This window comes from Spermophilus citellus (assembly GCF_964194105.1).
Source record: "Spermophilus citellus genome assembly, chromosome: 12".
Taxonomy (NCBI): Eukaryota; Metazoa; Chordata; class Mammalia; order Rodentia; family Sciuridae; genus Spermophilus; species Spermophilus citellus.
The window spans coordinates 13,244,560-13,267,550 of NC_138198.1; the positions used below are offsets into that span (position 1 = coordinate 13,244,560).

General features: G+C 49.0%; 1 protein-coding gene across 4 annotated transcripts in view; it reads left to right on the forward strand.

The window, feature by feature from the left end:
- The window catches only part of SPIRE1 (spire type actin nucleation factor 1), a 144,173-nt gene extending 130,052 nt beyond the window's left edge, over positions 1-14,121 (forward strand). For 2 of the 4 annotated variants that reach the window (XM_081263253.1, XM_081263254.1), the window contains 7 exons: positions 953-1,095; positions 3,571-3,744; positions 7,368-7,505; positions 7,968-8,038; positions 8,567-8,594; positions 8,680-8,816; positions 11,027-14,121. In XM_081263253.1, coding sequence (XP_081119379.1) covers positions 953-1,095; positions 3,571-3,744; positions 7,368-7,505; positions 7,968-8,038; positions 8,567-8,594; positions 8,680-8,816; positions 11,027-11,285 — 950 coding nt within the window. In that variant the 3' untranslated portion in view covers positions 11,286-14,121. The remainder of the gene's footprint in view (positions 1-952; positions 1,096-3,570; positions 3,745-7,367; positions 7,506-7,967; positions 8,039-8,566; positions 8,595-8,679; positions 8,817-11,026) is intronic. The other 2 variants (XM_081263255.1, XM_081263256.1) reach the window with 1 other exon arrangement.
- Positions 14,122-22,991: the final 8,870 nt, after the last annotated feature.

Here is a 22,991-nt window from a genome sequence, read left to right on the forward strand (position 1 = left end):
CTGAAAGCTAATTACATATTAAGAGTCTTTTGACTTCTTGTACACCAGAGAGCTTAGTGGTTAAAATTCTTTACATATCATTTCAGTTACTTAAAAAGATTATTTAAAAAAAAATCAGGAAGTGGTTTGGGTTTCTATGTGTAATTAGTATTTGGTGAGGCCCAGCATAAGGGACCCAGTTCAGCCACAGGAGGGATTTCTGCATCTTTCTCCACTGCTGTCTCGTAAGGGGACGGTGCAAGTTGGTGGGTCTCGTTTGACTCTTTTGGCCCTGCTGATCCACCCACTGGCTGAAGTGGCCCTCCTTTGCAGTAGAGCAGGAGGGGGTACTCAGACCGTCAGGATGATTTATTTCTAATGTTCTCCTTGTGCTTTCAAAAGGTGAATCCAGCACCATTCAGACTTGAAAAGTTCTTTCACGCCCTTTCCCAAAATACTACTAGGCAGAGGAGCAGCGGCTACAATGTTAACATCAAGCCTAATTTTTTTTTTGTTTGCAATTTAAATACAATTTAAACCTAAGAATAAAATATCTGAATAAACATGTAGTACAAAAGGTTTTCATATTCTATCTTTATAAGGGAGAATGTAAAAAGAAAGAGGATGCACTTAAGAATTCTGGGATGGTTTGGGAGCTTTTTTGGCTATACAGAATACATTTTTTTGCATGTTTTTAAAATAATGCCGGAGATGTGAATTGTAAGACTAGATCCAGGAGTGTGCTGTGCTGTGCTGTGCTTCCTCATGTGAATTTGACGGAGTGTTCAGAACAGGTTTTCCTTCTCCTTGCCACTTGGCTGGGAGTCCCTCGGGGTCCCCCTTAATCTGGCCACCACTGGCCTGCAGTCTCTCCTGGAACGCGGTGCTATCACATTGACTGGGCTCTCCGTCGGAAAGTCAAGGCCTAAGATTTCTGTTCTGTAAGAGAGTCCTTTGTTGGGTTCGCCTGCAGAGCCCCCAGAGTTCCTGCCCATGTCGTCCACCCCACAGCCCGAGCGGCGGCAGCCGCCCCAGCGCCGGCACTCCATCGAGAAGGAGACGCCCACCAACGTGAGGCAGTTCCTGCCCCCGACCCGGCAGAGCTCCCGCTCCCTGGTGAGTACCAGCTCCCAGCCCCCCAGAGACCTGGAGTCAGTGGCTTTCTTCCAAAATGATAAGGAGAAAAACTTCCCAAAGGTTAAAATGAACTCCAAGTAACTTACTCTGTATGTGAAGAAAATAGGCGCCAACCTGAGTGAAATCCCCAGAATATTTATCAGTGTATTATTATTAAGGAAATGCTTTCTTTCAAAGGACATTAATTCATTTAAAATTGTTAAAGGCTAATCTAAAAATTCTTAGCAAAATCTGACCACAGTAGAGGATTGTATTGAAACAGAAGGGCTAGGAGAATTTTGACCCATGTATAACCATTGTACATTGTTTTCTAGTATGTTCTGTGATATTGGGCCAAAGCTGCTATTTGGATTGGTTAACAGTTTCTGCTATTTTCCAGAGCATCCAGGTTTGTTTTTTTCAGTTGTATGATCGGGGATCCAACCCAGGTGTGCTCTACCTCTGAGCTACATCTCTGGGCCTTCTGATTTTTATTTTGAGACAGGGTCTCACTGTGTTGCCCAGGCTGGTGTTAAACTTGAGATCCTCCTGCCTCTGACCCCCAAGTAGCTGGCATTGCAAGTGTGCGCCACCATGTCTGCCTGATTATCTGGTTCACATAGTGGCTACTCACTTCTCAGGACATGGGACAGCATGTTAGTGCCTGCCAGGAAAAATTAATAGATCAGCCAGCCAAAGGAGGCCTGTGTAGATTCTTTTTAGCCCCCTTACATGGGGCGGCATGTAAGGCTTCAGTTTTCTACCCACAACCTGATATCTAATGTTTCTCCAAGTACTCAGAATAAAAATCACCACCATATCCTTACCCCCACTTTGGGGCTGTGATGGACGTGAAAGTTTTCAGTGAAGCAGCAGCAGATGTCCCTCAGGGTAGGGGGGAGAGTGGTCATTGTGAACACAGGGAGTTTGAGCAGAGCTGAGAGCTGACGTGAAAGCTGAAGTGGGATCAGTCTTCTCTATTTTCAAACAATGCAGTGAAAGAACAAACGATGTTATGGTTGTTCCTCAGGAGGCTCCCCTAACCTCTAAATAAGCACGAAGCACTGCTGTTGGATCAGATGTAGCCTTGCTGTGCTCCTCAGCAGAGAAGCAGAACTCTGGCCATAATTCAAACCTTAAATCCAGACTTTTGCCAAGTGCAGGGGTGTAATCTCAGTGGCTCTGCGGCTGAGGCAGGAGGATGGCAAGTTCAAGGCCAGCCTCAGCAGCTTAGCAAGGCCCTGTGCAACTTAGCAAGACCCTTTCTCAAAATTAAAAAAAAATAAAAGGGGGAGGGGTGGCGCTGGGAACATGGCTTAGTAGTTGAACACTCCTGGGTTCAATCCCTGGTACCAAAAAATAAATAAAGTCCAGACTCTCAATAACATGATCAGTTATTGTCACAACCTAAACACATAAGCAGGAGTTCTCCGGGATGTTTGGCTGGTCTGATAATTAGGATATTCTTTTCTTTGCCCTGAGGTTAGACTCAAACTAAAGGAACTACAGAGCAACTAAAAGTAGTTCCACCTAATAAGAGAAGTACCAGGACCCTCAGCCCAACAGGGGCTCCTGTGTACTTGGTCTTGCTGTGGGCTGTTCCTTTGAGGGTAGGAAGGAGATCAAGACAAACTTCTTTTGCAGGCACTGAGAAGGGCCTGAGGGACAGGCAGCAGGAGAGGAGCTCTGCTGACGCAGAGGGCATGCAGGTTGGAGGACAGGGAGGGCATGTGCAGCCTGGAGGACATCCTCGGCCCCATCTGGGCCACCAGCTAAGGCAGAGGAACTTCCAGCTCCAGGCAGAGACTTCCCACTAGCAGCTTATCTTGGGAAATCCACAGAATCATACTTCTGTAGCAGTTCACTCTATCTTGATTGGGACCTTTTCTCAAAGTGTGGTCATCAGTTTAAAATTGTGTCTGCATTTTAGAAAACAAGGAATCACTGGGTGTGTGTAGCCCTCGGCTGGAAGTGGCCGGAATGCTCTGGCATTGATAGTTTTACTTTATCATACTTCCTCCCTTCCCACAGGAGGTTCAGGTGTCATTTTCCCATCATTTGGTCCAGTGACTAGGGGCAGTTGCCCATCCAGGTGAAAGGAAAGAGTCTTTCAGGGCCTTCTGAGTGGGTGGCTGTGTGCCTTGTGTTCACTCCAGGGCTTTCTTGGCAGAGGAAGCGGTGGCCTGTCCTGCATCCCCACAAGCCCCATGTGGGAGACTCAGTGCTCACAGGACCACCCAGTTAGGAAAACCCTTTTCACGGCTTTGCCGTGTGAGCTGAAAACCTCCACCCAGCTCTTGGCTGGTTCCTAGCCATAGGCCTGTGTGCGCAGGTGTCAGCGGGAACCTCACCACCATCCTCCGGTGCTTCTTGTTTTGTTTTTTCTTTCATGATCTGCAGCTGCTGTTTTTTAGGTTCGGTGGTGTCATTTCTCCTGTCGTCCCCTGCCACTGTCTTCTCCCTTCTGTTGTTCAGGTTCCTGGGATGAGCAGCGCGTGGCCCCGGACGCCTTTCCGGCTGCTTTTCTCTACCCTACACACAGCTTCTCTTCTCAGCTCCCATCCTCTTGAAGCGGCTGTGTTTGGGGTGGCAGGGGCTGTGTACTATCTGTGTGAGAGAGCTTTTACCAGCAGGTGGACCTCCTCCAAGGTTGGCCTCTCTCTGCCGGTGTGGGAATTCCCATCTCTCTGAGGGTGATGCCTCAGCTCCTGTCCTCCGCAAGAATTAACAGCCTGGGCACTTTGCTTTTGGTCCTTGATTCCAAGCTTGTGTAGGATGCATAGTTCGTGCCATGATCTCATTCCAGAGGGGAAAGGACAACAAACTCAAAATGCAGCAGGGATTAGAGAGCCTATTGGACATTTTTCTCTTGGAGCAAGTCTTTGGCAGGGGCAGTGCCCCTTCCTGGGAGGTCCCAGCCTGCATTCCTCCAGGGGCCTCCCCTGCAACCAGAAGAGTTTGCTCAGGACCTGGGGGGGCTCAGCAGCCTCCCACCCCCAGGCAGCGCTGGGGCTCCGCCCTCTGTGAAGGTGCTGTGGCCACTTGGGGCGGCACCTGTCATAAACTGCACCATGGTGGGCAGGGTGCTGCTTCACTGTGGAGAGAGGCTTACACTTTCTTTGTATTGGTGTGGTTATTTTAAATTTTTTAAATCTGCATGTCATTGCATTTTTTTGGAGCTTTTTTTCACAGAAGGACACATTTTACTGGTATTTGAGCCTTCATAATTTAAAGACAGCAGCAAGAGCAGGTGCCACTGAACCCCCAGGTCCTGGCTTCTCAAGGCTCCCACTCAGGGTGACCCAGCAGCTGCTATTTTTTATTACTCATCTTGGAATAGAAAAGAGACCCCAAATGTGAATGCACACTTTCCTCTTGTTGGATCTCAGCCTTTTTCTATTTTAGACCTGGTTTGGGCAGAGTATGGTCAGGTGCAGGGTGGCCTTCAGTGCCTCCCAATCCTGTCGGTCAGCATTTTATGACCAGCCTCCCAACAGAGAGATCCCCGCACAAAAACCAGGTAGTGCTTTAGGCAACACGAGGATTCACTCTGGCCTTTATGGTTGAATTCTAAAAAAGGTTAGCCTAACTAAACTTAATAGTTGCTATTCTTATTTATTTAAAGTTGCCTCCCTTTGATATATAAAAGCTTGAAAATTGGTGGTTATTTTGGATAGTTTTCAGGTATCTGCTACTTATGTGTGATGTTTTTGCTAATCAAGAACATTATAGAAAAGAAGTCTCTTCCCATTTCTCTGGCTCAGTAACTAGAGTTTTACACTCTGATCTCTGCTGCCTAACTTTGCCCCCTTTCGTATAGTAAAATAGGACAAGAATATTCAATAAAAGTTCTGCGATCTTAGTGACATGCACACAGGTTAAGTTCTGAGGCATGTCTGTCCGTGTAGCAGATTGTGACCTCTATTGGACTTTCCTAAATTTGAGGGTCACGTTGAAGTACAGAGAAGTAAGGGGACAGAATGGTGCTGGCCCCAGCCCTTATCCACCTGCCCACATCTAGCCATCAAGTGAGCTCAATGCCCCCTGCAGGAGTGACAAAGCAATATCCCTATGGGCAGCTCTCTCTCACCCTTAAACCTCTGCTGCTCTTCACATTTTGGAGCAGTAGCCGCTCAGCAAGGTCTGTAAAGTTTAATTTGATGTTGGGTATGTCAAATTACTGTTTCTCTCAATTGGGTGGGGGGACTTTTCTAGTAACTATCTGTCATTTTATTTCGTGTTGCATTAAAGTTTTGTTGTCCTTGGGAAGGCTCCAGAATTAAAACATTAGCATTTTACCTGATAGATATTATTTTACCGAAGGGTAGTCTGCTTGGAATAAAAAAGAAAAAAAAAAAGAAACAGAAATCTATGATTCATATGAAGCACTGGATTTGCAGATGGTTCAAAGCAGGAAGTCGAAGGTACACTTGACTAAGCCCTTTTGCGATTAAAGAGAGGGCAGCACAAGCTGTCAGGTGAATTGTGTGTTGTACCATGTCCCTACAAATAAAAAGGAGTTGCTGTCTACCTGAAATGTGTAGCAGCCCAGGTATGCTGGTTGTGAAGTCAATGAAACTGGCACTGCTGGGTGTCTTCCTGCACAGTGATGAGTGTTATGTGGCACTGTGCTAGGTGACAGACTTAGGAGTGACTACCTGGTTATATGCTAGATCCACACATTATTTTGCTGCAGCTTAGCAAATTTATCATAGACTCAGCCAGCAGCGAGGTCCCATGCTCACGCTCACCACTGATAAATAGGAATGACTGCAGAAAACTTCTGAAATATGATGAAGCCGAGTAGGGCCACCACTAGCTGTGTCGAGCCAGCTCTGCTTGTTTAGTGCAGTTTCAGCGCCTGACTTTCAAAGGCGCTCACTGTTCCCACTTGGCCCCACTCTCTTCCCACTCTCTTCCACAGTGGATAATTGAACGTGTCCATTTTATCCTATCGTCTCTGTGAACTGCTCTCAGAGAAAGAAAACTCTGAAGGGTGACCCCCCCCCCCATGAGTGTTTTGGACATCTTTGAGCAAATGATGCAGTGCTTCTGAACAAACCATGCCCTCCAAATACTAATGAGCTCCTCACATTAAAAATTCAATCGAGGGCTTTTTCCAAAGCATTTTTAAGCTGATTTAATCTTTCTTAAGTTTGCTTGAACAGAGATGATTTTGTATTGAGTTTCAGTAGGAAGCAGTAGTTCTCAAAGTACTTTTTTTAGTAAATGCTAATGTTTGTCAAGTTTGCAACCTAGATTTACTTTTGTTCCCCTCTGATTTGAAAGACCGAACCGGAGGCTAGTGCTCTGTAAACTGACTGCATCCAGGCACAGCTCTCTTGGCTCCTGGGGCTGCAGGATGCCTGTGAGTGATGCTGGCTGTGTGGGAGTGAATCCTGATGTGCTGTCCTGAGGTCATTCAGTTTCAGTGTCACTGCACCACAATGGCCCCTTGAAGCCCGGCAGGGCCCAGTGCCCCAGACCGGTCTGTCTTTCCCTTAGATCCGCCAATCAAGCAGGGCCAGATGGAGAGCGGAGGGATCGGTTACATCGGCATCTTCCGTGCTGATTGCAGGGAGACTGTTAACAGGAGACGAAAGCCTTCGGAGTTTCTGCAGTCTTCCTGGTGCTGACTGCGGCTCACAGTTGTTGAAAAAATGTGGAGGCCTGTGGGGCAGCCCAGAGAAGCGGCCTTGCAGGCCGACCTCCCAGCCTCTGTTCACAAGGATTTTTTTCAAGTGTGCTGATGTAACTGATCACTAAATAATGCTTGTAATATAAAGTACTAACCACCATCTTTTGGCTATTCTGGGTACCACAAACCAGTTACAAAAATAGGACCAACATTGCAGATTTGCTCTTTTATCTGTTAGTATAAAATGCTCCCAAAATAATAGTATCCTTGCCTAATTTTAGGAGAAAACTGACATAAAATTGGCTTAGAAGAACAAAATTTATTTGAAGATTTCAAGCATAAAAACACAGCTGTGCTCGATGGAATAGAATAACTTGAGTCAAAATACCCGAGTAAATGAGAGGCTTTGACTGTGGACCTTTCCGTGGCTCCAGGGCTTTGCATGGTCCCGTCAGCCACCTATAGTCTCAGTGCACTTGGAACCTTGTGGTCCCCAGAGCAAGCCAGCTCTGTCCCAGTGATCGTGGGAAACCTCTTTTCCTCTCTGATGCTACTAACGAGGTGTCTGATCGGAAGGGGATCTTGCAATGCTGGGTGGGTGGGAGCTCCTGCTCACTGGCACCCTGAATTTCAGGAGGAGTTCTGTTTCCCTGTGGAATGCCTCGCCCTGACGGTGGAGGAGGTGATGCACATCCGCCAGGTGCTGGTGAAGGCAGAGCTGGAGAAGTACCAGCAGTACAAGGACATCTACACCGCCCTGAAGAAAGGAAAGGTAGTGCTGCTGCAGTCGGCCAGCAGGAGGGCTGGAGGGCAGGAGGACACCAGGTCCAGGCTCGGCTCCTGGCCTGGCACGCCTGGCTGCTGGCCGCTGGGCTCAGGACCTGGGCATTCAAGGGCAAGATCCATGCTCTTGTGACGGTCCTGTTCTGCCTCTCCCGCAGAGGAGGGGTCTTTGTTCCCTCCTTGGAAGTAAAAATCTGGAAGGTTTAAAGACCACCAGAAAGATAGTGACCCGCCTTCATAACTGTGTTAGTCACTAGACTTGGAAAGGGTCTGTACAGAAATGCCTACGAGCAGGGGAGTGTTTCAGCATCGTCCTGCGGCAGCTGGGTAAAGCCCTGCCAGGACCACAGGCCTTCTGGATTCCCCTCATGTCTATGAAACCTGCCCAGCCGGCGGGGCTGGCGGGGCAGCTGTCAACCCTGCTTCTTTTCTCTGATTTTGTGTTTTTTAGCTCTGCTTCTGTTGCCGAACCCGGAGGTTTTCCTTCTTCACCTGGTCTTACACCTGCCAGTTCTGTAAGAGGTAAGGTAACCTGGAATTGATGAAAAGATCAGCAGTCATGAAAGAAATGACCATCACCTCCACCGTTTCTGCGTTCTTGGCCCAGGATATTAGGAACGGCCCCTTCTGTCCTGGTCCCTTGTGCCATCCCTGCCAGTTAGAATCATCTGTTTCCCATGAAGGGTAGGCTGGACAGTGACTTGGTATTGAACTGGGAAACTGTTGGCTCATTATTTTTTTTACATAAGCAAGATAATTCTAATACTATGTCATGGGGGAATGGGAAAAAAAAAGAAAAGCAGGTATGGTTGCCATGAGATTCAGGGTAGACTGATAAAAAACTTCCAAAGAGGTATCAATTGGTCCTTTTATGAAAGACATAGTAGGAGTTCAGCATTCCAGGTGCCACTTTGGCATCCACACCATCAACTTGTTAGGTTCTGGTAGGCGGGCAGTTGACTACAGAGATTCATGGTGGCTGGCCATGAGCTTGGTAGCTCGTGGCCTCATCTGTTGTACATCAACTGATATTTCTGGTTTTGTCTGCAGACCCGTGTGCTCACAGTGCTGCAAAAAGGTAAGCTTCACTGGTTGAGTTGGACCGAGGCGGCTTACTGCCTGCCGCCTCAGCACCACTCACACTGTTTTATTTGGGGTGACAGATGCGGCTGCCCTCCAAGCCATACTCCACTCTACCCATCTTCTCTCTGGGACCTTCCACCTTACAAAGAGGGGACAGTACTACCAGGTCAGAAAAGCCCCCAGCAAGCCACCAGCGGCCACTGCGCAGCATTGCCAGGTGAGGGGGGTTGTGCTCCAGGGGCATGTGTTGGCTTCAGTTTTAATAGTTTTGGACTTCCACGTGAGTCCCAAATCTCCAAAGTTACCTTTGGAGGGACAATGGCTAGCTACTCTAATAATGTAGTCTATTATTTTTCCTACTTTTGAAATAACTGCTTTATTACGTCTTTTAATATTTATTTTTTTCAAATTATTTATTTATTTATTTTTTTAGTTCTCGGCGGACACAACATCTTTGTTTGTATGTGGTGCTGAGGATCGAACCCGGGCCGCACGCATGCCAGGCGAGCGCGCTACCGCTTGAGCCACATCCCCAGCCCCTTATTATGTCTTTTAAAAGTCATCTTTATGGGCTGGGGCTGTGGCTCAGCCGTAGAGCACTCACTGAACGTGTGAGACCCTGGGTTCGATCCTCAGCACCACATAAAAATAAATAAGTGAAATGAGGTATTGTGTCCAACTACAACTAAAAAAACCAAATATTTAAGAAAAAAGTCATCTTTAAAACTATTGTCAGTGGAATGAAAAATTGCATGTAACACTCTAATCCTTATTCCCTACCTAAGTTTGGGGGAAAAAAATAAATAAATCTGTTCATTCCTGTGTTACAAGAGTCTGAAACAGCCCTGGGTCACTTAACTATTAAATAAAGCTCTGTGCCCAAAGCTGGCAATTTAAAAGAAAAAAACTATTCCAAGTCTCAGTCATTTTGGATTCAGGGCAGGGCAAGGTTAGTGCTGGTCTTAAAAGAAAAATGGAAGGAGCCGGGCGTAGTGGCACACCTGTCATCCCAGTGGCTTGGGAGGCTGAAGCAGGAGGATGGCGAATTCAAAGCCAGCCTCAGCAAAAAAGGAGGTGCTAAGCAATGCAGTGAGACTTTTCCTCTAAGTAAAATACAAATAGGGCTGAGGATATGGCTCAGTGGTTAAGTGCCCCTGAGTTCAATCCCCGGCACCCCCTGGGCCAAAAAAAAAAAAAAGAAAAGAAAAGAAAAATGGAAGGAAGAAGGCCAACTCTGGTCATATGGTGGCAGGACAAAGCTAGGCTTAGGGTGGGCACAGGCCTACTGGCAGAAAGATGGCAAATTCAAGGCCAGCCTGGGCAACTTAGCAAGACTCTATCTCAAAATAAAAAATAGAAAGGGCTGGGCATGTGGCTCAGTAAGCACTTGTGGGTTCAATCGAGGGCTTTTTCCAAAGCATTTTTAAGCTGATTTAATCTTTCTTAAGTTTGCTTGAACAGAGATGATTTTGTATTGAGTTTCAGTAGGAAACTGAATAAATGAAATAGCTGGTTCCACAAACATGGCCAAAATGTCTGTGATGATGTTGGTCTAGTTAACACCAAGTTAACTCTGGAATCTAAGTTACCAGTCACCCAAATGTAAAGATGGGGGAGGGGTGGCATATTGACAAATACACAAATGACAGGAGAACTGATCAAAGACAATTTTTCAGAATGTGTCATAGGATGAAGATAAATTTGCTTCAGTTTCCCATAATCTGACCTCCGTGCACCATTTACCAATGTCCTGTGCTCACGACACAGGGTCCCCAGACCCTTGGGAAGAAGTTATTCTTCTAAATCTAGTAGGGTGCTAGAGCAGCGTGCACCCTTGTGTCATTTGGCTGTTAAAATCCACCTGTACGTGTGTGGTAACCAGCAGATACCCAGGAGGCTCTGTTCTCTGTTTTCTTTCTTTCTTTTCTTTCCTCCTCCTTTATAATACATAATATATATATTATATTATGTATTATAATATATATATATATATATATATATATATATTTTTTTTTTTTTTTTTGTCAGGGATTGAGCCCAGGAGCACTTAACCACTGAGCCACTTCCTCAGCCATTTTTTAATAATGTTTTTAGAGACAGGGTCTCGCTGAGCTGCTTAGGACCTTGCTGAGTTGCTGAGGCTGGCTTTGAACACGCAGTCCTCCTGCCTCAGCCCCCAGAGTTGCTGGGGTGACAGGTGTGTGCCCAGCTATTTCTGTTCCTTCTTAATGACATTAACATGTTTCCTGGTTTCTTTACTGAAAAATATTTTTAAATCTGTTTCCAGTGAGAAGTTCCTCTCTGGAAGGACCTGATTAGGCCACTCCCCAGTCCATGTTCTGGCAACAATAGTTGCTTTTTACCAGTGTCCTCAGTACTACAGTGGAAAAATAAGTAAGAATATTGAGTGGTTCTGGTTTTTCCCAGGTTCTCCTCAAAGTCTAAGTCTGTGGACAGGTCGGATGAAGAGCCGCACTTTCCCAAGGAGCTCATGGAGGACTGGAGCACCATGGAGGTGTGCGTGGACTGCAAGAAGTTCATTTCGGAAATCATCAGCTCCAGCCGGCGCAGCCTGGTGCTGGCCAACAAAAGAGCCCGATTAAAAAGGAAAACACAGTCCTTCTATGTGTCCTCTCCTGGCCCCTCGGAGTACTGTCCTTCAGAGAGGACTATCAGTGAGATCTGAGCCGTGCCTTCCACTGGCTTCAGTGTGCAGAGTTGGGGCAGCCATGTCCGGGGATGCTGACCGGGCCGCTCCTTTCTGTGGTTTGACTAAACAGGCTTAAGTTTGCAGTGGACCAGACTCCTGCTGCATCACCTTGTCCCACAGGCTCTACGCTGAGTTCCCTCGACTGGTAATAGGAACAGGCCAGCCACCTACTCTGGAATTTGCTTTGTGTGTGTGGATGGGGAGGCTGGAACCTTGCTGAGTCCAGTTCCTTGCCGCCCCTCCAGTGATCCTGGCTGAGGCAGAAGCTGCTCCCGCAAGTAGTCAGTCCAACAGAGATATCGATGGCAGCAGGGCTGTGCGCAGGAAGGCACGTTGGCAGTTCCACCTGACAGTGTGCCTGTCCAGGGTGCCTGGTGATGGCGGGCCAGGCTGTCCATTGTCTCAGCACAACACCTGGAGGGACTTGCTGATGCCGTCCAGCTGACTGAAATCATCGTCGTTCCAAGGTTCAAGTTTGTGCTGGCACTGTAGTGCAGAGCATCTGAGGGAGCGGGGCCTCGAGGTGGCCACGTTGTCCTGGCGCCTGCATCGGTGTTGCTGAGCCTGTGACAGGCCTCCTTCCCCATCACGAGGGTATTTCAGTTACTGGGTGTCGTCATGAGGATCTGAGAATGACAGTTCTGTGGGAGTTTCAGGACAGAGGAAGGCTAAACTCTTCTCAAGCAGCTGAGGGTATTTGGTCAGCCCTGGAGTGGCTGTGACCACAGAGGGTGCCGGGAGGAGAAGCTGGGGCTCAGCATTTTCAGCTGCGTTTTTCATGACTTTATAGTGCAGCCATCACGACTAAATTAAGCTACAATTTGGTACCTAAGGTCTCAAACTGAAATTTATTTTTATAAATGAATTTTGAAAGAAAAATGTCTAGCTCTTTTAAAATTATATGAAAATTAACCTGCTGACAGGCAAGATTTTTGGATGCTTTTTGCACTGATTTCCTGGTAGATAACTTGAGTGTAGGCTGGGTTTCGGATGAAGGAGGCCTGGAGGGCAGTTTCCCAGTTCCAGGGGCCCCTCTGTGGGCCAGCCTTTATTATTTTGGTATGCTTAGAAGTGACCAGCCAACCAAATCAGCATTAACGTTCAGAAAGTCACTTAATGCACGTGCACAGTAATTTCCTGAAAGCTGTAGATCGCGTCTGTGGTCACACCCCAGCAGCCTAGGGAGCTGCGGGCACGGCAGTCACATTTCCAGCCACATTTCCATATTAAGTTAACAGTAATACCTCAGAACTGCTCTGGTAGTAGTTTTTAAAGGATTGAAATTTACAATTTAGTAAATGGCTTTAAATTACTGATACTTATGAAATAAACGTTAACAGTTGACTAAATAATACATGTTAACAGTTGGTCTGTGCTGCTTGTGAAAGCGGGTCCCCAGAACACGCTGCTGGCTGCTTCAGCCATGTTCAAGTCTTTTTTTTAAAGAGCTTTAGAAATCATGCCAGGGAAGCTTGCTTATGCAATTTTCCAAGAGACTCTGAACTTCACATTCCAGACAGTTAGGTGGGGCCACCTGCTTTAGTGGCCCTGGGTGTGAGCTTCTGAAGCAGCTACCAGGCAGGTCCCGAGGAGAGCAAGGGACGGAGATGGAGTTCGCACAGTGTGCACTCGCATGCAGGGCGGTGACTAGTTACTGTGTGTGCAACACAAGAAACAAAGCCCAGGACGAGGATTTTACTCCTGTTCACAAAGCAGTGACCTGGTTAAACCCCTTGTCCCTTCACTTCCTCATATGGGATGACCGGGCATCACGGTCACCCCTTAGCAGACTGTGAGGGTGTAGATTCTTCAGCAGCAGGGATGGGTTTGGCCAAGTGCACAGAGGTCAGATGGATGGCGTGTGGTTGAAACCACCAAAACCAGTAAGCATCGCCTGGGCTGCCAAGAAGGATTCTGAATTAGCCCTGGGATGTGTGCTGCCCCCTGCAGGCTGCAGGAGGTAACTTCCTCAGGCTGACTCTTACCCCTAGGCTCCTGGCATGCCCTCCCTCTGCACCTTCCTCTGTCCTGACTGCCCACTGGGCTCCTCTGACTTCCACGCCAACAAGAAGCATGCTGGCCTCCGTGTCATCCAGCGTGTTTTGAACACTGTGCACATCTGAACGGTCACCCTCGTCTCATCCTCCTCTCATCCCTGAGTGCTGCTTCCTTTTGTCCCATTTGCCATGAGGTCACGTTGTCAGGAAATCTTCCCTCCTGTGGCTTGACTTTCCAGTCAGTGTCAGAGTATGTGAGAATGCTTGTAAATACTGTAGTGTATTTATTAATATTTAAGTCATTCATCCAGTGGACAGTGGGAATTAACTCTCCCCAGCCAGTAAAAATTAAGTCAGGTAAATGACATACATGTACATTGACCTAACGATCTCACTAGATTTCAAGTCACGTCTTTCAAATTAAACCAGAGGTTGTTATGTAAACGAGTCTTAAAAATAATCTTATGTTAAAGAGATTATGTGATTAATACATGAACTCATACCATGAAATTTTTAAGGCTTTTATTTTTCTAACTCTATTAATAAATATAGGACTGGATTTTAGGTGTCATACAGGAAATGTGAGAGTTTTAAATCATGTTGCTGTTTGCTAAAGCAAAACAGGAGGTTCTATACATGCAAAACTACTGAAGGACCATGAAGAAGTATATGCTGCTAGCTGGGCCTTGACCCGGCTGCCACGTGTGTAGAAGCCGAGGTGCTGCGGCATTCAGGGTGACATGATGGGTACTCAGTGTTTTCCATTAAAGTATTTTAAAATTTATGTAGGAAAAAATAAAATGGCTTTGGTCATACCTCTGTGTTGTTCCTGTTGTAAAACGGTGATGTCTTTTGGTGAGTGGCTGTTAAATCGCTGGGGTCAAGGCAGGTACTATCCACAGCAAATCCTGGGCATTGAAGAAATGTGATCTGCAGAGACCCCTGGAAAGACAAGGCCGTCAGCCCCGGGACTGCAGTGTATTCAGGCAGTGTGACTCTTCTTTGTTTTTATAACCTCATGTGGGTGATTAAAATAGATTATATAGCATTTTATTATATATGGAGACAGACTGTAGATAATGTATTTATAACAGCTTTCTGGATAACAGATACCAAAAGTCACCTTAACATTTTTATGTCATTTGATGAGTTTGGGATAAGACCTTCCCCCTCCCCCTTTTTTATAGGATGAGGGCTGTTTCTCAGGCTGGTACTGCATTACATACACTTTAAATAGCATTCCTCAAAGAACATATTCCTAAATGGTGAATTTAGAGAAATTTGTTGACCTTGAGCATAGTTTCAACAGTGTGTGATAATTGAATTTGATATTAATCCATTTTACACAAACCTGTTTTCTCAGTTGCCTGACTTGTTTTGTTTTTTAGGTACTGGGAATTGCACCCAGGGATGCTTAAGCACTGAGCCTCATCCTCAGCCCTCTTTTATATTTTATTTAGAGACAGGGTCTTGCTGAGTTGCGTAGGACTAATTCACTAAGTTGCTGAGGCTGGCTTTGAACTTGCCTTCTTCCTGTCTCAGCCTCCCCAGCCACTGGGATTACCAGCATGCACCACTGTACCCACCTGCCTGACATTTTTTTAGGAGGTCTTTTTACTGGAGTTTCTCTGTGATATGTAGAGAACAAGACCAGTGTGTGTCACTGTATGTCCACCTCATGACCCAAACATTCAGTGACCTTCTAAGTCCAGGACCGAACTCTTGAATCCAGAGATACAGAAAATGGGGATACCATAAATGGTCAGAGGTTTATGTGATTCTGTAAATGTATTTTTTTTTCCCCAGCTTCGACAGAGGAGAAGATTTGTCCTTGTAAATCAGGAGTCTACAGTATCCTAGAGGGGACTACTTTCAGGAAGGGACTCCATTCTGCATGCACCGTGCACTGGTTACATTGCTGATGAGCCCGGGCCACCTTCCCTCTTGTCATCCAGAGGCATGACAGAATCTAGAAAGGGCTCCCTTTGCCCACCCCAAAAAAGTTTAGAAGCCAGGTGCCTGGTTAGTACAGAACTCTGCCAAGAGCCACGCTCAGCGGCATGTGTGTGGCAGATGGAGTTCGCTGTCTCCCAGCTGATCCCATTAAAACATGGTGATGTTGTGGAACTATTTAGATTTCACTGCACAGAGCTCTGGCCAACCCAAGAGCCATGATGTGGAAGTGCTGAAGAAGGGCTCCAGACCTGGAGGGCAGGGCTCCTGGGAGGGGCATCAAGAAGCTGCTCACTGTCCCCGGGAAGAGGGGCCTGACCCCTTGCCTCACTCTCAATTTCTCGGCACCCAGAGGGCCAGACGCACTGGGTCTCACTGGCTGCTCTATCGAGCCTGGGTCAGCTGTGAGTTAAGGAGGGGTGCCCTTCCCGGGCTGTGGCCAGCAAAGAGGCCCAGCCTTGAACAACCAGCCCATCTGATGTTGCCCCTTTTATATTTGTCGCTCCACTTGGGAGTGTGGTTCTGACCCCAGCAGTCACCTGCCTCCTCTCCCAGAGCCCTTCCTGAGGGGGACAACAGAGAACCTCACTCCTCCCAGGACAGGCATGGCCCAATGTCAGGAGAGTCAGGGGCAGCCACAGGGAGCAAAGTGAGCCTTGAGCAGGGTGACTTCTGGGGCGAAGCTTTGGCCTTAGAAGCCCAAGGAGAAAGGAGCCTAGCAGCAATGCAGCCTGTCCCCCACCCCCAGGAAGCACAAGCTGACACGCAGCCCCAGGGCCTCCTGGTCACCTGGAGTCAGCTGCACAGAGCACATTAGGAACAAGTGCCCTGGGGTCCCCCAGGTCCAGCAGTGGCTGAAGCTTCCTTGTAGGCAGTAGAGCCCTCTCCACTCCCAAGTGACATCTCTAGCAAAAAGGCCTTTGCAGGACCCAAGAGCTTCCAAAAAGAAAAAAAGAAAATCCTAGCTACCAAAGGAGAGTCTTCAGGAGCACCCGGTTCTCACAGATCAGAAATGGTACTAAGGAAACTGCTCCTGCTCAGCTCAGGAAGGTTCCTGAACACTTATGGATATGTTTCTTCAATTTTAAAACGAGGATGTTAGCCCAGGTGGTCACAATGTCATTTTTCACCCAGAGAGATACTGGAGCTACTGTGTTAAACCTCCAGGACCATGCAGGCACCAGCCAGCAACTGCGTTAAAACCTGACCTGCTGTAACTAGAAGTGGCGAGGAGTCTGTGGAGCCCCCGCCAGCCTTCACAGCCTTCACTCAAGTGTGGCGTAGCTGATGCTTTCTGAGCAGTCTCTCTTTTTTTTTTTTTTTTTTTTACACAGTGCTGGAGACTGAACACAGGGCCCCATGAAATGCCCAGCAAGAGCTCTATCACGGAGATACACCTCTAACCCTTTTTATTTTTTTATTTAAAGATAGATAAAGTCTCGCTGGCCTCAAACTCATGATCCTCTCTGCCTCAACCTGTCGGGTCACTTGGGATCAGAGGCGTGTGCCACAGTGCCTGGCTTTAAGTAGTGCCTCTCTGAAGACAAGCTGGTTCTGAACATTACCTAGAAGCAGGAAAAAGTGCAAACTGGGCTTGGTTTATCTGCAGCTCGAGGCAGAGGCCAATCGGTTTCACCAGTTGCTGTAAAGACCTGAGTCCATCTCTCAGAATTAAAAAGAAAACCCTCAGTGGTGAGTGTCAGACACAGGAGACCCTGTGCGCTAGCGTCTTCCTCTGGCACCTTCTGGGCTTCGTGGTCCCCTTGGGGTCTGCTGGAGACCAGGCCTCACCTGCCCTGGCAGAAGCAGGAGCTCTGTCTCTGTGACCCATGCTGTGCTGCCTACTTCCTGTTGGAGATATAAAGAGAAGCAGGTGGTGGCGGGGGCCACGACATGAGCAGGCTATTTTCACCTACTTGGTGTACATGGCAACACAAACGCCATTTTTGGAAACAAACATCCAGGCAAGTCGGCATGGCTGCTGAGGGTCCCTGTCCTGCTGGCTGGAGTCGATGACGTCCCCAGTGAGGTGGCTGGCCCTCAGTGCTGCACCCTCCAGCCCCGCCTGATGCCTCTCCATAGCTGATGCTCAGAGCTTATGTGGCCTCCTTCCTGCACCAGTCAGTGGCAGGAGTGGTCCTCAGCCTCTGCTGATGGACGCTCTCAGTGCTGAATGGACAAGGTGCACCTTCTTCCCTGCACAGTGCCATCTTCCAAGAGGTCAAACACTTGCAAGTTCCACCCTCACGTACTTTGCTCCCATCCTTGACTTGCTCGTGACATTCTCTCCCCGCTGTACGTGGGCCTGTGTGTTTCCCCCTCGGCTCTTAGCACCCCATAGCCCACTTCATTGTTCCATGAAAACAAGAATCTCGGCCACATTTCTTCCCTGTCCTATGTATCCTGGTTTCTGAAAGAAATGGCTGGCATGAAGCAGGTGCTCAGTAAGTGCAGAGTGAGTTAGCAGCATGTTCAAGATGGGAATAAGTGAGAAACCGAAAGATGGATCCATGAGGATGTCAGAGCACCTGGCAGTGTGCTGACAGCCCCCGGCCCAGGGGGTACAGTGGTTAAGGACAGTTCTACACGGAGTCACTGCAGCCCTGAGTGGCTAAGGGAAGAGCCAGAAGCAGCTCAAGCACTAGCTCAGAAACACGGAGTTTTCTCTCAGGACCCTGACTCGCCACCTGGCTTCCTTCCCTGGCTCACTCTCCCAGAGGCTGTTCCAGCTTGAGAGCCCTGGGTGGGGGCTGCACCCCTGTCTCCTTCCATTAACAAAGAGATGTGCAGATGCACAGGGCCCAGTGCCTGTCAGGAGGCGGCTGCGTAAATGCGCCAGGTTTACTGGGCCCATACTCTTCACTGCCTGTCTCTTATAGTGGGGTTAACTCTTAGTAGGAATCATAAAAGTTTCGTTAACAATTTTATTCCAGTTGGGCCAACTTAACTGAACTATTCCAAATTTGTTATATTATTTACCAATAAGAAAGTAAGCTTTAGGATATGAAGATATTCCCCGCTCAGTTTGTTATGGTTAATATAGGTTTTTTTCAACATTTGCTTTTGTGGCAGGGGTCTTGCTGTGTTGCCCAGGTTGGCCTTGATCTCCTGGGTTCCTGCGATCCTCCTGCCTCAGCCTCCCCAGTAGCTGGACTCTAGGTAGGCATGCACCACCATGCCTCACCAATTTTTGAGAATTGCCGAGTTGTGGGTATAGCTCAGTGGTAGAGCACATACCACCATGCACAAGGCCCTGGGTGCAACCCCCAACCCAACTAGTAACAAGGTAACATTCTATTCCACCAGTGAGCTATGCCCTCAGTCCACAGCATCTCCTTTAGCACTCAGACACTAGCCTCCCCTTTACAGATGAAGAAGGGGGAACAGTGAGGTTGCCAGTGGTTAGAAACAGACCATGGGTCTCCAGAAGCTGCCTCACCCTGTTGCATTTCCAGCTGCTCCTCTTAACAGCCACTGGCCATCAGTCCCCAAGAGCCTTAGCGAACACCCAGACTGTGCACGCAAGCAGAACACCTGATCTCGCTCTGGAGGAAATCTCAGTACAAACCAATCAAATATACATGAGAACAGGTGAAAAGTAGGTCTCGGGGGAGGCCATGTACATCTCCAGGGTTGACTGCCCTGGACCATGAGCTGCACTCAGGCAAGGCCAGCTCCAGGACAGGAGATTTTAAGGCGGTTTAAAGAGGGGAGAGAGCCCAGACTTCTAGGCCATGTGGCACCACCTGGGCCATCTGTGCCAGAGCCTTAGCCTTGGTTTTGACATTTTCAAAATGGAACAAAAAACCTCCCAGCTTGACAGCCAATTAGCCCAGGAGTCGTTGGGAAGGATTTGACAGCAAGAGGGAAAGTGTGAAAGAGACGATGGAAATATGAGGTGACATATGAGTTATCTGTTACTGTTGCCTGCAAACTCCAGCTTGAACAACAAGCATTTACTATCTCATAATTCCCCCTGGGTCACAAATTCAGGAGCAGCGTTAGCAGGGATCCCCCTCGGGCTCCCAGCCAAGTCTGCGGAGGCTCCTGTCATCCCAAGGGTGCTATGGGCTAGTGGATCTGCCTCCGGAGGTGGCTGCTCATAGGCCGGTACCCTGAGGCCCCCGCAGGCCCTGAGTGACAGAGGGATCAGGGCGCAGTGTCTCTTGTGACTGGCTTCTGGAGTCACACCATTGTGACCACATTCCCAGGTCACGCAGGCCAGCCCTCCCTGCCTCTGCATGGGCCAGAGAAGCCCCTGGGGTGAGGCCTGGGGAGGAGCACGACAGTGACACGGGGAGAGACGCACCGGAGCCATTTGGAGAACCCGAGCCATTTGGAGAAGCTAAGAAGGACGTCCCAAGTCACGCAGGCTGTGTGTCTGGGAAACGGAGGCGAGAGCAAGGTTCTGGCAGAAGGAGGAAAGTTTGGCTCAATCAATGTCGACCAGGGTCGAGTGGGGTCCTGGGGAGGTGCAGGCAGTGTTTTCCACAAAGGGCCGCGTGGGCCTCCCAGGTCTCCTCACCCTCCTGCTGAGGGTTTTCATTAACCAGCCTTTAAAGACACCTGGGCCATTTTCGGCTCACAGGTGGTACTGAAGTCACCCGCGGCCACAGAGTGCCAGCCTGCCATGCTGGGCAGTCCTGGGACCGCTGGACACAGCATGGTTGGACCTGAGAAGTAGAGGCTCCAAAGCTCATCCATCCCCATGAGCACCTGTAACTTCACTAAGTTACAAAAAGTAAGCCAGGTTGTGGTGGTGCACACCTATAAAATCAGCAACGTGGAGGCTGAGGCAGGAGGTTCACAAGTCTGAGGTCAGCCTCAGCAACTTAGCCAGCCCCTGTCTCAAAACAAAATAAATAAATAAAAGGGCTGGAGTTGTAGCGCAATCATAAAGTGCCCCCGGGGTCAATCCCCAGTACCAAAAAAAAAAAAAAAAAAAAAAGTCACAAAAATTAAAAATACCCTCCCTACACCCAGCCTTGCCTTTCCCAAGCTTTCCAAGCACCGCGACACAGGCTCAGCGGGCTCCACCGGACCTCGGGACTGCTCTGGTTGTTCGGTGACCACCTCCCGAGGGGCGGGGGCGAAAGCTCGGCCGGCGGCCTGCCCAGGAGACCAGAGCGCGGGCCAACAGCGGGCCTCCTCCTGAGCCTCCTCGCCCTGGAGGCTGAACGCTTCGCAGGCCGCCCTGGGGCTCCGCGGGCTAGAGCCGCTCGGGAGGCGGCCAGCGCCAGGGACAGCTGGGCCCCGGGGCCAGCTCCTCTCGCCCGCCGCCGCCTCCCAAACGCAGGCGGAGGTGCCAGGCCACCCGCCCGGCTTCAGGAGCAAAGCCGCCGACGGGGCGAACGCGAGCCGGGCCCCAGAGAACCGCGACCCAGCTCCCGGTGCACCCAGATCAGGGCTGTCGGAGGGGCTCCGGCTTCTCGGGGACGCTGGGAGGTGTGCACGTGGCCGGAGTCACCCAGTGGTGTCCTGCAGACTTGGTGTCCTGCGCTCATTCCTGCTGGACTTGAGGGCCTAGCAGACTCGAGGCTGGAAACCAAGGAAGGCTGACCTGGGACAGATCCCTCCGGAAACTTCTGTTGGCAGGGTGGGGGTGGGGTGAGGACTCAAGGTGCAGAAATCCACTCCCTTCTCTCAATGTCATGGACTCTGCAGAAAGGATGGCTCTGGGGAAGCTGAATTAACTTCCTGTCAGTAGTCAACACCTGTCTTTCTTCCATCAAAGAGAAAAGACAGGGCACGGTGGGCTACGAGGTAGCAGAGTCACCCAGGGTGGTCTTGGGTCTGCAGGTGGGGGCAGTGGCTGGGGCAGTGCTGGGGCCCCGGGCCAGGTTCTGGTGCCTGCAGAGACACCTGCAGGCTGCGGGTTCACCAAGGCCACATTCAGGCAGCCAGTCACCCACACCAAGACCCCTCCACCCTGAGGACAGAACAGCACTGAGTCCCCTCCCAAAGTGGCCAGAGGGCCTTGCCCACACATCCTTCCCTACATTATATATCCCATCTCATTAGTCTTACTTCTGTTTCTTCTCTGTTATTATTTTTGTTACAATGAGACTGATATTCTAGAACTTCTGCCCCAGAGCATCCCAGGACAGGGGGCTCCCCTTGGGGATATCTGGGTATCTACTAGACATTAATGCAACAGCCACTTCTGCCGGTTATGGAGCATGATGTCTTGTTAAAGTTGACTTTTGACAATTTTATCTAGTTTGAAATCAAGGCTAAACTGCTTCCTTGCTATTTTATCATACAAATTTTCTTTTGTGCTGATGAATTCCAAATGGAAATGGTTGTAGAAATAAGTACTGTGTTCACTTCCAACCAACCGTGTTACAAAGCCAAGCAACTTACCCTGTAGGTTTAATGATCATTTCAAGGGAAACTTTTAAAACCTGTTAATGGCTGAGAGCATGGGAAACTGAGAATTCAGTGCATGCAGGGGCTTGTTTTTACCCCCCTCAAGCTGCCAGAAGTTGGGCAGAATCAGTTGACTGACATTTACAACAGCCCTCACACTAAAAATGCCATCTTACTCCAAAACACCAGGACCTCTGCGGCCTCACCGCTGCACAGATCAGAGAAGCTGCCCTGACACTATCCACCCTTCAGCACATGCTTTCCAAATCACAGCCTCACATGCTTCCCTCCAGAACACAACTCCCAAGGTGACACGCTTAGACAATGACCCTGTGAAGTGACAGAGTCATCCTGAAACCTGGGAACAAGAGGCTGCACTGGAAAGAGGGGTACAGTGACCCAGAGATGGTCCCTCCTCACCCACCAGTGGAATAGGCACAGCAGAGCCAGTGAACGTGGCCCTTGGGGACCCAGGGATGAGGGGCTGGGTGCATGCAGCAAATCCTCCTGGGGAAATCCTCTGGGGGACCTTCAAGATAATGTTTGAAAAGTAGGGGGAACAAGGCACAAAACAGTACACACAGCACGATCCTATCTAAGTTTAATGAAAGAAGGGAAAGATCAAACCCCACATGTGAACTTTCACAAGCACAGAGATTTTCTGGAAGGGTCTGTGAGAACAGGGTGTGTGTGTGGGGGGTTCATCTGCAGAGGCAGAGCTGAGGACTCTGTTCAACACAGTCCTGTGCTTTTCTTCTAACCAATTAAATATGGGTTGCTTTGATTTAAACTTTGATTTCAAAACATTGAGAAAAAGCCTTTTGCCCTGATCCCTGAAATGTCCATGAAACTATGAGGAGAAAACCAGGAAAACAAACTTCAAAAACTTGGAGGTGTTGGCACCCTGAGGCCATCAGTTATAGTGGGAGAGCAGAGCTGGGGCTGGTGATGTAGGCTGGGGCTGGAGATGTAGGCAGGGACAGTCCAGCCCGGGCAGGGCCCAAAGCCACCAGTGAGAGCCCAGCAGGTCCCACACCCCAGGTGTCCCAAGAGGGCAGTGCCAGGCTCGAGGAATTGCTGCCCAGCCTATAGGAAGTGGGAGGCCACTGTGTTCCTCCCCTCCCCAGGAGCAGGGGAGTCTCGTCGAAGTCAAACCACTCCAGAGAAAAGACATTTGGTAACTGACCACAAACCCACCAGACCACAGGACCCCACAGCAAGTCCAGTGGCTCCCAGGGCTCAGCTCCCATTAGTGTGAAGCGACATCTGAGCAGAGCTCCCTGCCAAGGGGTGCAGAGGGGACCTGGGGCAGAAGGAAGCTTCCGGATCAGAGACTGTATCTGTGAAACATGGAGGGCACATG